The sequence below is a fragment of the Trachurus trachurus genome (assembly GCF_905171665.1).
Source record: "Trachurus trachurus genome assembly, chromosome: 13".
Taxonomy (NCBI): Eukaryota; Metazoa; Chordata; class Actinopteri; order Carangiformes; family Carangidae; genus Trachurus; species Trachurus trachurus.
In genome coordinates this window covers 9,552,544-9,566,757 of record NC_139892.1, presented here as the reverse complement: position 1 = coordinate 9,566,757, position 14,214 = coordinate 9,552,544, and the positions used below count along the sequence as shown (strand labels likewise).

The following is a 14,214-nucleotide window of genomic DNA, read 5'->3' as shown; positions in this document are numbered from 1 at the left end:
GTAGCGCTCGTCTACAAAACGAAGGGGTCTTGTCCATCAAGGAATTGGCATTAAATGAACTCTGCACTGTAAAATCCGAGTTTGTTTTAAGATAAAAAGGTTGAGACAAACAGAGAGAAAGACACAGTTGTAAAGGGCGGTGGGCTGCTTTAGCCCGTATCCTCTCTGTTTTCATCAGTGGATTTCAAACTTCACGACCAAAACGCTCAGTTATAGTCTTGTTGTCGAACAGTTCAACCAAACCAGATCTCAGACCAGCGAGCCCGCTCTGCTCTGGGCCGGCACCATGACGGGCACGGCCCCCATCCGCTCCAGCGTGGCCTGGCTCACGGCGTAGGAGTGCGTGTGTTGCCCGTGCGTGGACGTCACCACCGGTTTGAGGCTCACGGTGCCGTTGCTGCGCACGATGGCGGGAGGGGAGGGGGCAGAGTTCGTCGTGACAACCAGAGTCTTGGGCGGCGGGAGCGTGTGGCTGCCGTTGGCGAACGCCGTCGTCGCCGTCCCCGCCGTCGTGGGCGGCGCGTGGCGGGACAGCGGCGCCGAGCCGGGCGCCGTGACCACCGTGTTGTGGCCACCGTGTCCCGCGTTCTGGGCCTGCGCGTGCGCGTGTCCGTGTCCGCCGTGGGCCGCGGTGGAGAAGGTCTGACGCGTGTCTCCGTTGTAGCGGGTGTAGGAGTTGGTGTCGTAGTTGGGTTTGGGGTTGTGCCAGTAGCGGCTGTTGTACGTGTTGGTGGACGTCAGCGTGTCGTTCTCTGAGGAGGAAGCGTCTGCGTGGAAAGCCTTGACGGACGATGACCTCTTAGGAGGAAGGTCATCTTCTCTGTTGAGGAGAGAGAGAGAGAGAGGGAGAAAAGCAGTCAGTCAATCATTCATACCCACCGCAATACAGCTGTACAACTCCTCCGTCTGATTCATTCACTATGAACCCAGCACTTTTGACCTTTTACATGCACCTTTCATCCACATATTTATCATTTATGTCCTTTTTTTTATCCAGTACCATGTAATTTATTTGTCCTCCCTCTGTATTCATGTTTCTAACATAGAAAGGTGGAACTAACCATTTGGCATTATGTGATTTTCCTGTGTTTTTATGTATTTTTACATCAGTCTTTCGTGATCTGTGTTGTTCTCTCTCCATTGTCATGTATTTTCTCTTGCTGCTGCTTGTGACAGTTTAAATTTCCCCTTGGGGATTAATAAAGTATTCTATCATCTATCATTCTATCATTTAATTGAATAAGATTGATGCTGTGTTTACTGGTTGTTCTTATCAATACAGTACTAGTGTATTAAGTGTGACTCATATTGATGAACCCACAGAGAACTATAACCTCCCGTCAGCTTTATTGAACATCTTAGCAGCTTTCAGCTTATTGTTTTGGTTTTACATTGACGTTTGACACAATAACAAGAGTTAAGTGATACATTATAATGTCGGCTGTGTTTATAAGTGACCAAATATGAACTATTCTTGCTTTACAACTGTACTAGTCATGGTCATGTGATCAATAAAGGCACTAAGTTTAACCAGCATATTTATTGTCTTGTGATGTGTAAAAAAAAAACGATACTAATAAATAACCAACTGGTATAACAAAGTTAAATCTCAGGGTTTTATTTAATTCACGGATTAGTTGATCGTTAGGAACACATTCCTGAACCCTTGATGCTTCTTCTTTCATATCACTAATATAAGAAGTGATAGTAGTAAGATTGGCAATTAGTTTATCTTCAAATATTCAGCACCAATGCTCTATGAGTCATTAAAAATTTAAAAGAGGCTTCTCTGTGTAGTCAAGTTGCAACACACACAGAGTGAGAGTGAAGGAAAGTGAGAAAGAACATCAAAAACAGCTTATTTTTCCTTTTTTGTTCTTTGTTCCCTCTGTTCTCTTAAAAAAAGATATCAATACCAATGTGTTCATCTGTGTTTTTTTTAGTTTATCAGTTTTGTTCCTGATATATTTGGCTGCAATAAGATAGAGACCATTCATTGTGATTTTCTGAGCGAGAAGAGTGAATGCATGATTGAACTTCATTGAAGTTGTGAAAAAAAAAAAAAAATGTCGCAGCTGTGATCCCATCAACCAAAGCCTCAGATATCTGAACAATGATCCTCCAAACAATCCATGGAGTGACTTAGGGGAGAAATTGCAGCCCATGTAAACAAGTGAAAAAGCTTCACAGACCGTTTGAACAGACAAATTATTGATAATGGAAAAATAATTGCTGCCAGGAGGTAAAATGAAGCTGACAGATTAATTATTCTACAAGGAAAACACAAAACTGCTGCTGCATCTTAACACCTTGTAAAATTGAGTAGATATAGACAACAAATAGAGTCGCTACTCCGACATAGTACAAAACGCATAGGCTGATAACAATCCCAGTTTGAGGCTTTAAAGGTACATTGTGTAGGAATTCCTCCCATCTAGCGTTGCGGTTGTATATCGCAAGCAACTCAATCGTATTTTTCATGCTGCATTCACGTGAAATTGGGCAGACGGCAGACGGACGACAGCCACTGCACGTAACGGCATAAACAAGCCTCTAAATAAACAAGTGGTCCGTCAGCACGAGGCAAAACAATACACGTCACAATATGTTGTCATGGTGATGTGGTATTGTTGACCTGACCCACGTTTTACCGGCTTTCTCTCGACTTCTGTGACTAAAATGACATCTGGTTTGTTACCGACGGCCGTCTGCCCGACTGCAGGTGAATGCAGCATCAGTGTAACGTTCCATTCCTCCTCACTGCGTTACCACGGTGACTTTTCACAGACGCCACCTCGACCTGAGCCGACGGCTCCGGTGCCTCCGGTGAGTTTCCGTGGTTTCCTACCGTCACGCTGCCACTGAGCGCAAAAACATGGCGACACGACATGGCAGCCAGCACCAAGCTTACCCGCTCCATGTAGATATGAATGATATGAACGGCTAATTCAGAGCTGAAAGGAACACTTCAGTTTGTTGGGGGGGATTACTGATTAATGAAAAACAGACTTTTGAACCAAATAATCGATTTTCGTGAATAGATAACAGGAGAAGTTACACAATGTCCCTTTAAGCAAATACATCTATTATAGTAGTAGTAGTATCTTGCCTTTCTCTTCTCACACTGGAACCTAGAGCAGCTAAATGACACGTGACCAACCTGATCTCGTTGGGTATCTCCTCCTCATCGTATTTGTTCTTGTTCTTCCAGTAGAAGAGAGTGACCACCACTAGAAGGGAACAGATGACGACAGCTAGGACTCCTGTAGCAATGGTCCCTGCTATCAGTCCTACACTCTGAGGCTGGGCTGCAAGACACACAGACAGGAGGAGATGGTTTCACAAGCCAGGCCACATAATGGACAGCAAGTTCAGTGTTAGTTCAGTTCAGACAACTTTATTAGTCCCCCGGGGGGCAATTCAGTTCAAGCAGTTCTGGCGTAAAAAAACACAAACAACAACCATGGCATAACAACAAGCAGCAGATGATAAACAGGAGTACAATATGCAGATTAGTACATATCCCCAGGGGGCTGAGGCACTTAAGCCATTGTCACATAATTGTGTGGAGTGGCACAATTTAATAACAGAGACCAAGAATAAGAATAAATAGTAATAAATAAATAAGTGGCACATTAAGTTATGAAGACACAAAGTTAGTTATCAAGGATGGGCTGGAGACCATTTGGGTAACATATCGAACAAAAATGCACTTCCAGAGCTTCATGGCAGTTTTTACCTGAATAACAGCAGCTACTTATTAAGTGTCACTGTTTATAGTTTCTTTGATGGACAAGAGCAGTGTGTGCCGTCCAAAAATAAGTATGTAGCAAGTAAAGAATGGAAACAGAGAAATCCAGGACAGCTTGGAATATGTGTTGGATTTCATACTACATGTACCTTAAAATAATGAAGCCCTGATGCACCAAACTGTTCACTACTGCCAAGCCATGCTTGACATAAGACAGCATCATGCTGGTATTGACTGTCTAAGGACAGTTGTATTGTAATTTTGTACAGATTGTCAAAGCCTTTGAGGTAAATTTGTGATATGTTGTTATATAAATAAGACTTGACTTGACTCAGCACACGGCCTGTACCCTTCTGACAGTGAGCGTCAGCTTGTCACATATTGTCAGATGAAAAAAAGAAGAAGACTGAAAATCATGTTACAGTCCCTCCTGTCAAGCTATCCAAGCTGTCTGACCTTGTTTGACCTAAACCGTCACTCTGTCTCTCTCTCTGACTGGTGGCAGATGTGGCGACTGCTACTATCTGCAAGATTCTCTGGTCGTGTCCTTTGTTTATTTGCTTGTTTTTCTGCGTATCTGTCTGTTTGACAGTGTTTGTGTGAAGGCGAGAAGGCAGCTTTTCCATTTATAAATGTGCACAGACTCATCCATATGTCAGCCATGTGTCAGGCTGCCGGTAGATGACAATAAGAGTGTGACACGAGCGTACTTACGTGCTACAACCTGCAGGTTGAGCAGACAGGTGCTCTTGCCAATAGCGTTGCTGGAGGTACATTGGTAGAGTCCTGAAGTGCTGGTGCTGATGTTTCTCAGAGTGACGGTGCCCTGCATCTGGTCTGAAAGAGTCACACACACAGCCATCATGTAAAGTGACACACAGTATAATAGAACCACACAGACACACCCAAATCAAATCAGAAACCACAGCAAAAAATAGTACAAAGTAAAGTCATACTGTAACATAATCTGAAACATGTTCAACTGGAAAAGTTATTCAAAATTATAAACATTATTCATACTAATGTTTTAAATATTGCAATACATTCAACTGAACAACTATCTACCAATAGAGGGTGCTATGTACCCTTAACACAAAGTGTAAAAGTGTCTTAGTTACTGTGCGGTTTAAAAAAAAAGTGCTGCAGTTTCCTTCTTTCATAAATGATGAAGGGGGTTGAGTTGTGAGCTCAAAGTCACTGGGATGTACACTACTGGGCCTCGAAAGGCTTCAGCATTTTCTGAATATTTGAGTGATAAGAGGTGAGCCAGAAAGCCAGGAAGTGGTTTCAAGTGCAAACAGCAGAAAACGCTCACAAATGAATATCACTTGTTCCTTAGTGGGAGAAAATGTGGAATAATCTTATACAAGTTAAAATATAATAATGAATGCGTGAACAAATATTTAATAAGCAGGATGTCCAAATGATGGAAACAATATGACAAAGTTTTTGTTTAACCAACACAACTATAATTGTGCTGAGCTGAATTTGGCGTCTTTGAAGCTCTATTAGATGTTGGCATGTTGTCAGCTGACATGCTAGCATTTCACAAATAAGGACATGCATGCATACTTGCAATTATGATTCACTTCCTTTAAATATAGCATCCTCCCCCACTGTCTGCAATCCATAGATGTTAAAACATGGACTTTATTGTGGTGGGATTCTGCCGTCTGCACTTGATGTGCTTTGTTTATATCAGCCTGATACGAGCTCTTTGTTTAATAGCCAGTTGTTGACCAGTAGTGTACAAACAAAGAAAAGTGAAAGTGATGAAGATAATTTCAATGAACGACAGCTGGAAAATAAAAAAGGAGAGTTCACTACACTCGATCTCTGTTGCTGAAAACCAACTGCAGCTCTACAGTAACACATGTGAATGAATACGTAAAAACAGAGTGGCTGGAGCGATCGTACCAGTCCACTGTGATAGAGTTGGGATTCAGCATGAGAGACCGCACAAAACCATCACTTTGTCCATACACATATACACAAATACACTCCTGACACACACTCATTGACAAATCACATGATCTCAATCACTGCATCCATCCATCCATCATCACCCCGGGGGGAAACCTTCAGGTGGGCAGTTGATGGTGGGGTTTGTTGCTGAGTCTCAGCTGCGCTATATATTTGTGTGAGATTTACCAGCGAAGGTGGGGCAAAAGGGAACTCCGACGGCCAGCTTGTTTGTAATACCTTGCATGGCGTTGTGCGGCAGCTTGGGCAGCGCGTCCAGTTTCTCCCAGGAGTAGGACGGCGTAGGAATACCTTCATCTGAGCTGCAGAACATCATGATGTCACTGCCGACATCCAGAGTGCCCTGGATTCGACAGGCTGGCACCGAGGGGGGCACTGGCAGACGGAGAGAGTGGGCGGTGTCATGTTAAACCACTTTATAAAGAAAATGTGATGTTTTCCTAATCAAGGAGGAAATGATGTATTAAAAAAAAAAAAAAAGCTGAAAGCTGAGAGCCTCATATTTCCAACAGCGCTGACAAGCTGCTTAAATTTCTATCTTTAAAGATTCCTCAAGCTGAAAAATAAACACTCAGCCTCCTATAATTTGCCACTGTGATGATAAAATCAATCATCTGTGGAGGTTAGGGATGTCACGATAAAAGATTGTTTTTAGTACGATTATTGTCAGAGAAATAATCACGGTATTACGATTATCACGATTATTATGCATTAATTAATTTCACAACACTATTAAGGTGTAACATCAAATATAGTTAAAATATACATTACTAATTATAAAATATTTTAAATATCTATTAAAATATGACCAATTATTAATCCGCCAGGGGAAGTGTTTGAAATATTCAAGTCATTAATTGTCATCGATACCAAATGTTTAAGTTCATTTTAATATTTTTTTAATTACAAATGACACTCTAGCATTTAAACCCCTACCAGTTCAATGTTACGTTAGTTAAATGTGCAACTACCTTTACTTTGGCGCACATCTGCCAACACGGTTCATACATAATCTTTTTTTGGTATTTAGGAATCTTTACGATTAATTAATTGTGGCGTTTAATACCACGATTTATTGTGAAAACAAGTAATTGTGACATCCCTACTAGTGGAGGTGTGTGAGTAGTTACCCAACACTGTGAGCCCGATGACGCCGATGTTGCGCCCTCCTCTGTCTGGGAGGTTGTTGACCAGGCACTGGTAGGTCCCAGTGTCGGACAGCTGGGTGTTGTTGATGAAGATGGAGGCACTTGTGCTTGGCATGGTGGCCACGAAACCCACACGGCCATTGAGGTGGTTGGCGAGGCTGAACACCTGGCCGCCCTGGTAGATTATCACCTGGAAACGGGATGTCACAGGGACAGAAGGACGGAGGATGGAGAGAAGGATGGGAAGAAAAATATTGGTGTAATAGAAAAGTGAATGAGAAGGGGAGGATGGCAGAGAGGGAGAAGAATATGGGGGGGAAAGAAAAGAGACATAAATTATTGTCCGATGAAAGACACTAAATCTACCCTACAAAGGCAAAGTGCAGTATCTGTAAAAATGCCAAACTGAGAAAAACTGCTTTTTGTGTTTTCATTGTCAGGTTTAAGTAAATTATGAATAACTACCAAGTTTATAATTGATTAGATAAAGGTGGACTGAATGAAATGTATTTTGTAGTTTGTCTTTCTGACCAATTTTGACCATTTTATGGCGGATACTGCACTTTTGCCTTGGTTTTGGTGCAGATACTTCACTTTGGCTTGGTATTAGCTACAGATACTGCACTTTGCCTTGGTTTTACTCCAGAGGAATTCTAGTATGTAGGGAGTACAGTTACTCTTTGCAGATACTGCACTTTGCCTTGGTTTCACAGTGTTTTTTTGGATGGACAGCAAAATAAAAAGCCCAATAACTCTGGAAATTTTAGCAGTGCCAATATCAAATTCTACCAGATTGGAGAGAATGTGTCACACTTTTGATTGGTCAAAAGCCTTTGTATGGCAGAAATATTATATCAATCTTATGACTTTTGTTGAAATCATATGAAATCAGTGCTTTGTGTTATTGGATGTGTGCACAAATATGTTTCCTTTAGTGACCTGTTACAAGTATCTGTCACTAGAGGGAGACCTAGTTCTACTGAGAGGCTATTAAACATCTTGACAGGGGGCAGAGGAAGTAAAAGAAGTAAACTGACTTTTGTGTCCTGAGAGGAAAAAAAACAGACAAACAAACAAACAAACAAACAAACAGACAGACAAACTAAAAAAACCTTTTATTTGAAAGTGGTCCTTTCTAGCTCAGTGGGTAAATTCCAAGAAAAGGACGACTACATACTAAAAGTATGCTTTTATGGTCCTATAAGACTCTTCAGATAAAAGCCTCCACTAAATGGTATGCATAATTGAAAACATTTTATCTTGGAAATATATAAACTGCAATTTGAAGGGGAGGCATCGCAGGCACTGCTCTGCACATGGAATCTAATCCGGAGAGAAATTCAACCAAAACCTTTGTGAATGGTCACAGTGAGATGACACTTTGTGCCTCCAGGTCGAGGTGAGCTTGTCTCGGGTCCAAATTAAAGAGCAATGAAGGATCAGTTTGTTGAAAAGCTTCCCTCAGGCTTCAAACTCCGGCTGAACAGCTCGTTTGTGAAGCTGAGCCACATGCAAAACAGCTCTCACCCCTCAGCTGGGCCCACACAAAAGATGAAGAGGACACACACACACACACACACACAAGTGCATGGTATGCGCACACAAGCCTGGCTCTAACACACACACGCACGCACGTCAACTCACACGCACGTACGAACACACGAAGCGTGGAGGCGAATCAGAGGGGCTATTCACTTTGGTGAAAAGAGCCCTCATTGAACTGTTCAAAGACCCAGGCAGGGAAACAACCAGCACCAGTGTGTGTGTGTGTGTGTGTGTCCGTTTATGTGTGTGTGAATGCGTGAGAGTGTGTATGTGACCGTGTCCTCCACCACTGCTTAACTGTTGTAAATTGCACGGCTGCAATTTCCTGAACGCGGTCCGCTCGCTTTGTCCTCTTATGTGCAGATGAATAGGCAGCTCCTCAGCTGTGATGAGAGTCTGCAACTGCATCTCCTATGTGTGTGTATGTGTATGTGTGTACATGTATGTGTATATGTGTGTCCGTTGTGTGTATTCATTGACTCAAGAGGCATGCATCAGTTTTGAATAGCGCGCATGTGATTGTCCTGGTAACTGTTTCTCAGTCTAATAATTGTCAGCTCTCACTTACATTTTGTCAGTCCACTCTTCTGTCTGTGTGTCTGTGTGTGTGTCTCTAACGGACAGCTACGACCTGACTCTACACTCCTGATGACCTGACAGTATAATCTGCACGCTCTGTGAAAGTGATCCAATCAATCGGCCTCGACATTCAGTGTGTGTGCGTGTGTGTGTGTGGTTGTGTGCACATGAATGAAAGGGGATTAAAGGAGGCCCTAACCTGTGCAGTGTCTTACACCTGTCTCTGCTTTTTGTTTTTGTTTGTGTTCCCGTGGTTTTTGAATTTCTGACAATTAAGGGGAGACACTACAGGTGAATAGGGTAAACATTTTAACTAACAGATATCACCATGAAACTTCCCAAGTTTATCACTTACATTAAGACAAATATTTTTTGTATTACACGTTTTGTCAAATTTAATGTTTAAATATGTAAATGAGGCAATATCTGATGATATACTGTATGTGCTAATTTGCATACATTTCCAGAACCCAAATCTGAAAAATTGATAAAGCCCCTTTCAAAATTTGTCGTTTTATTTTGTTGACATATTAGAGTCAGAAGTTTTTATAGAGGGGATTGTGGATATCTCTTTTTATCACTTTGTAAATGAGAAAATGCTGCCACCAGCCTTTAAAAAAAATCTAATTTCGCCTTGTTTTTAGGGATAAAATGTTGTATAAATCAGGCTGTGAATGATATGTCAACAATCCCCTGTCACAGGAATAAAACTGGAAGGTTTGGTGTCTCTAAGTGCTGCTGAAGTGGAGATTTGTAGCTCAGAGTCTGAGGAAAAACTCATTTTGAGAAAACTGCCTTTAAAGACTTGTACTGTAAAATTCCACAGATTATTAATGTAAATCACACTTTTATGATTGGTTGCAGATATAGAGGAGATGACAGTTTTTGGAGCCTACATAATTGTCACAGTAGCATGTTATAAGTTTTGGTAAATTTAGGAGAAATCTACTGACGAAAGAGACAAAATGAAGTAAAATAAACACCTTAACCCTCTACTGCACACATTCTGGTGATGAATGATAAAAAATACTCCACACCATTTTTGAGTTAATTTGGGGATATTTTATTGAAAAAAAAAAAAAAATTATATTTGGACACCCCCCTTTCCAAAATATTTTTCTGTTGCCTGAGGGCAACGTTGTGCACTAATGGTACACAATCGCAGAGAATATAACTCATTTACATATCATGAGACAATGCTTAGAAAGCAGTAGAACATAAGATTAAAAAAATAAAATAAACAACCATTTCATAAAAAGAACACTTCTGATACACATAACATTGTGTAAATATCATCAATATCATGTACGCCTATCTAGACTGAAAGAGCAACTAACAGAACTAACTAACAGAAACTTCATGAACCGTGTAGTAAGGCAGATTACACATTACACTCTCTTCTCATACATCAATTTCTTCACCTACCCTTCTATACTTTCTTCACATACCTCCATTTCTTCACCTTCCCTTCTCCTCATCCATGAATGGCCAGTGGGAGGTTTTGTCCGAGCGGATTTCATTCAATGTGAAACTTCACAAAACAGTTACTCTGTGTAGTAAAGCAGAGGTGCACATCACATTTTCTGCACATGACCTTTGGTGTTCCTGGACACCCAGGGACCCTGCACCTTCCCTTCTTTTCAGACATCACTGACCAGTGGGATGTCTGGGTTGGGGATGGGAGCCGTGGGTCCCTGCTTTCTCTTCCTCTTCCTCTTCATCCTTGCTTTCTCCATCTTGAAAGGTTATAGAGATATTAAAGGTAATATTAAGATCAATTTCTTAATAATTTAATAACACAATATGAAGACTACAGCTTGATATCTGACTCCTGTTTTGTTTAGTGCCTATGTATAAACCAATATAAACCTACTATTCAAACCTAATCAGTTCCCTTCCACAATGTAAAAATGAGATCAATAATAAACAGAAACAATATTTTATGCTCTTTTTTCACTTCTGCTCAAACCTTGCTGTTGAGTCCAGTCCTCATCATTGTCACTGCTTTCTATCTCACTTTCTGATGGGATTTCCCTTATGTGCTGGTTCCTCACTTTCCCTCCATAAAACTGTCTTACGTCCATGTTAGCTGTCGAAATGTGTGAAAATTAGTTATTCCCAGTAAACAAATAGGTTAAAACACATATTTAAAACTAAAACTCTTCACACAAACATGTAATAATGTGACTACCCCTCCAAAACAATGTTCACACATACAGTCTTAAAAATTACCCCTTATTGCACAACGTTGCCCTCGGGCAACAAATAGAAAAACTGTATTTCTGAAGAAACTAAATGAAAAAAACTTCATAAAACCTGACAAAAGGCTTATTTACACCTTTATGCATGCTAACATATTTTTTATTTGCAGTTTATATCAGTCTAAATACGTTTAGTAGTACAAAAAATCTTACCTTTTTCTCAGACCATGTGCTGTGATGGCCGCATGTCAGAAAAGAGCTTCCCGCCTCCAAATGATGCATCACAGTGACTCCCACTCCTCATTGGATTATTCTTAGATAGTTCTTTGACTAATCTGATTGGTTTTTATAATTTAAAGAAACTTGTGTTGGACATGGGGCCTAAGAAAACTTTGCGTTGCCTGAGGGCAACGCTGTGCGGTAGAGGGTTGTGGATTTTCTACCATTTCTTTTGACTTTTCTGAAAGAATACGTGTTAAGGAAGAAAAATAGCCCAAAATCTCAAAATTGATCAGTGCATGAAAAAACAGTGTTTTTGCCTGTAGTGTCCCAAAACAAAAGAGAAAAACATGTGATATTTAATAAATACCCCACTGGACCGGACTTAACTGTGTAATTTTCTGCTTTATTTGTGCCACATTCCACCATTTCTCTACAGTCTGTGTCTCTGTCCACTGCACTGAGCCACATTGATGTGTGTGCGTAAATCACCTCATCCTCTCGCGTGACCTGGTTGGCTTTGTAGTTGTACGCAGGGGAGAAAAGAGGTCATGGCTGGCGCTCAGATGGCGGATGGCCTTAAGAACTCTAGCTGGACTAGCTGGATGCCCCAGTGTTCACCGGGCGGTAAAACTCTTCTGTATCCTCTCCCTCCTAAAATCCTATACACACTCACGCACTCGCTCACACTCACACATATAGTTCAAACATCCTCCCTCACTGTACTGCACTGCAAAAACTCAAATATTTAACCAAGAATATTTGTCTTATTTCTAGTCAAAATGTAATTTCTAGTCAAAACAATCTCATTATACTTAAAATAAGACTCATCATATTAAAAGTAGTTTGTTTTTAGACACTTTTTACTCCTTTCAAGCCTATTTTCACTTAAAGCAGAAGTAAGTGATATTTTTGTGTTAATATAAGTCTTAAATAGTTATATCTTCCGACAGCGATCACTTACATAGAGTGTTTGGACCGAAACACGGTCTGTCAGTCCCTCTGCTCTGCTCTGAGCCGAGGAGAAAACATTTCTCGAATCCTACAGTTTTTATCCAATGAGGAGAGAGAACGGCATGCAGGGCTGTGTGTGCAGCCAAGGGACGCCGTGAATGTGGTGACGTAGGGACGAGGACTGTTATGGTGCGTTCAAGGAAACTCGTATTTTTCCGACCGTGAAGTCGTACCAGTTTGATCTGGTACGAGTTCACCGGTCGGAAGTTACGAGTGGCCGTTATAGTGACATTCACCGGTAAAACAGGTCGGAAAAACACAAGTGGGTTGCCTGGAACGCTACAAAGTCGTAAGTTGTGACTTGAAGCTGTAATTTACGGTTTCAAAAGCCTGCCTGGAACGCAACATTAGCCAAAACGACCGGATCGCTTACTTCTGCTTTAAAATAAGTAGAAAATCTGATAGTGGAACAAGTTTTTCTTCCTTATTACAAGCACAAAAAACGTGCTTTCACTGGCAGATTTTTCTACTTATTTCAAGTGAAAATTTGTTTGGAACAAGTGAAAATGGTCTAAAAACAAGTCAATTTTTAGGTGATGAGTCTTATTTTGAGTGGAAAGAGATTAGTTTTGACTATATGAGACATTTTGACAAGAAATAAGACAAACATTCTTGGAAAGATTTTGAGTTTTTGCAGTGCGTATCCTTCTTATGAGTCTTATCTTGTTCTGTGATGCACTCTGTAAGTGTGAGCCATGACTGGATGCACACAGTAAACCTTATGATATTTTCCATCACCGTACCACCAGTCCCATGACCGTAGCCTACTTCTGACTGACCCAGGGGCCCCGTTGGCCCCAGACACGAGGGACACTGCCATCGCCTCAATAAAGCCCGAATAAATCTCTAAACCCCTACAGCCTTCCAACAATTTAGCCGCCACTGTTATCTCCATCTATCCTCTGAGACATGTTCCAAACATAATGGACGTAACGTATACTGTATATTTTGATGACGTGGTTATTGAGCTACTTTCCAAAAGCATATGAAAACTATTTAGACCAATCAGCTGCAGGTTCTAAGTTACCAAGTTTTCCTCGTGATGCATTTAATGTTATCACTGTATGGAAGCATTGATAGAGTAAGTCTGACTGTGGCTCAGGTCAATTCAGGTCAAGTTGATGCATGAACTCGAGCCACTCTGCGTCTCAATGGGCTTTTCAGACCGAGAAGAGAGGGAGGAGGGGGGGAATAAAACAAAAATATGCTTTGTTTTAATATATAAGGAGGGAAAAAAAGGAGAAGGACCCTCGGGAGATTCATTCAGAGAGAAATTCAGTTTCCTCAGGCAGCTGGAGGTGAAACAGGGGCCAGAGGTGGAAAGAAATCGTTTTTCCGAGAAAGTTAGTGGAAATACAGTACATTATATAGACCAATAGCTATACACTCTTTGATATAGTATATAGTAATAAATCTAACAATCAAACATGTATATGAATAAGTCAGTGGTCATTATGTTATTCTAACGGCCATTGTGCAAGGCAGGAGCACACTGCAACCGTTACACAATAAGTTTCAGCTTCACCCTTCTGGACACAGGTTTTTTTCTTTTTTGTTTGTTTCAAGGTGTAAAATCTGGTGCTATAAAAACAGCTTCATTCCAGCTGTCATCACACTGACAAAACAAGCTGTAGATTTGCACAAAATCTCATTGGAGCTTGTGTTAATTATTTATTATTCAGACTAGAGAGATTTATTTCAGGGTGTTCTTCTGACATTCAGCTGTTTTCAATTTGTATTTATGACATATATAACATTTTTGATTTGCCCTGGA

General features: G+C 40.9%; 1 protein-coding gene across 1 annotated transcript in view; it reads right to left on the bottom strand.

Moving 5' to 3' along the window:
- Positions 1-238: 238 nt before the first annotated feature.
- igsf11 (immunoglobulin superfamily member 11) overlaps positions 239-14,214 on the bottom strand; it is a 116,078-nt gene continuing 102,102 nt past the window's right edge. The window contains exons 4-8 of the mRNA XM_083985850.1: positions 6,865-7,072; positions 5,954-6,109; positions 4,466-4,588; positions 3,161-3,308; positions 239-820 (exon numbers count right to left, since the gene is read on the bottom strand). Coding sequence (XP_083841976.1) covers positions 250-820; positions 3,161-3,308; positions 4,466-4,588; positions 5,954-6,109; positions 6,865-7,072 — 1,206 coding nt within the window. The 3' untranslated portion in view covers positions 239-249. The remainder of the gene's footprint in view (positions 821-3,160; positions 3,309-4,465; positions 4,589-5,953; positions 6,110-6,864; positions 7,073-14,214) is intronic.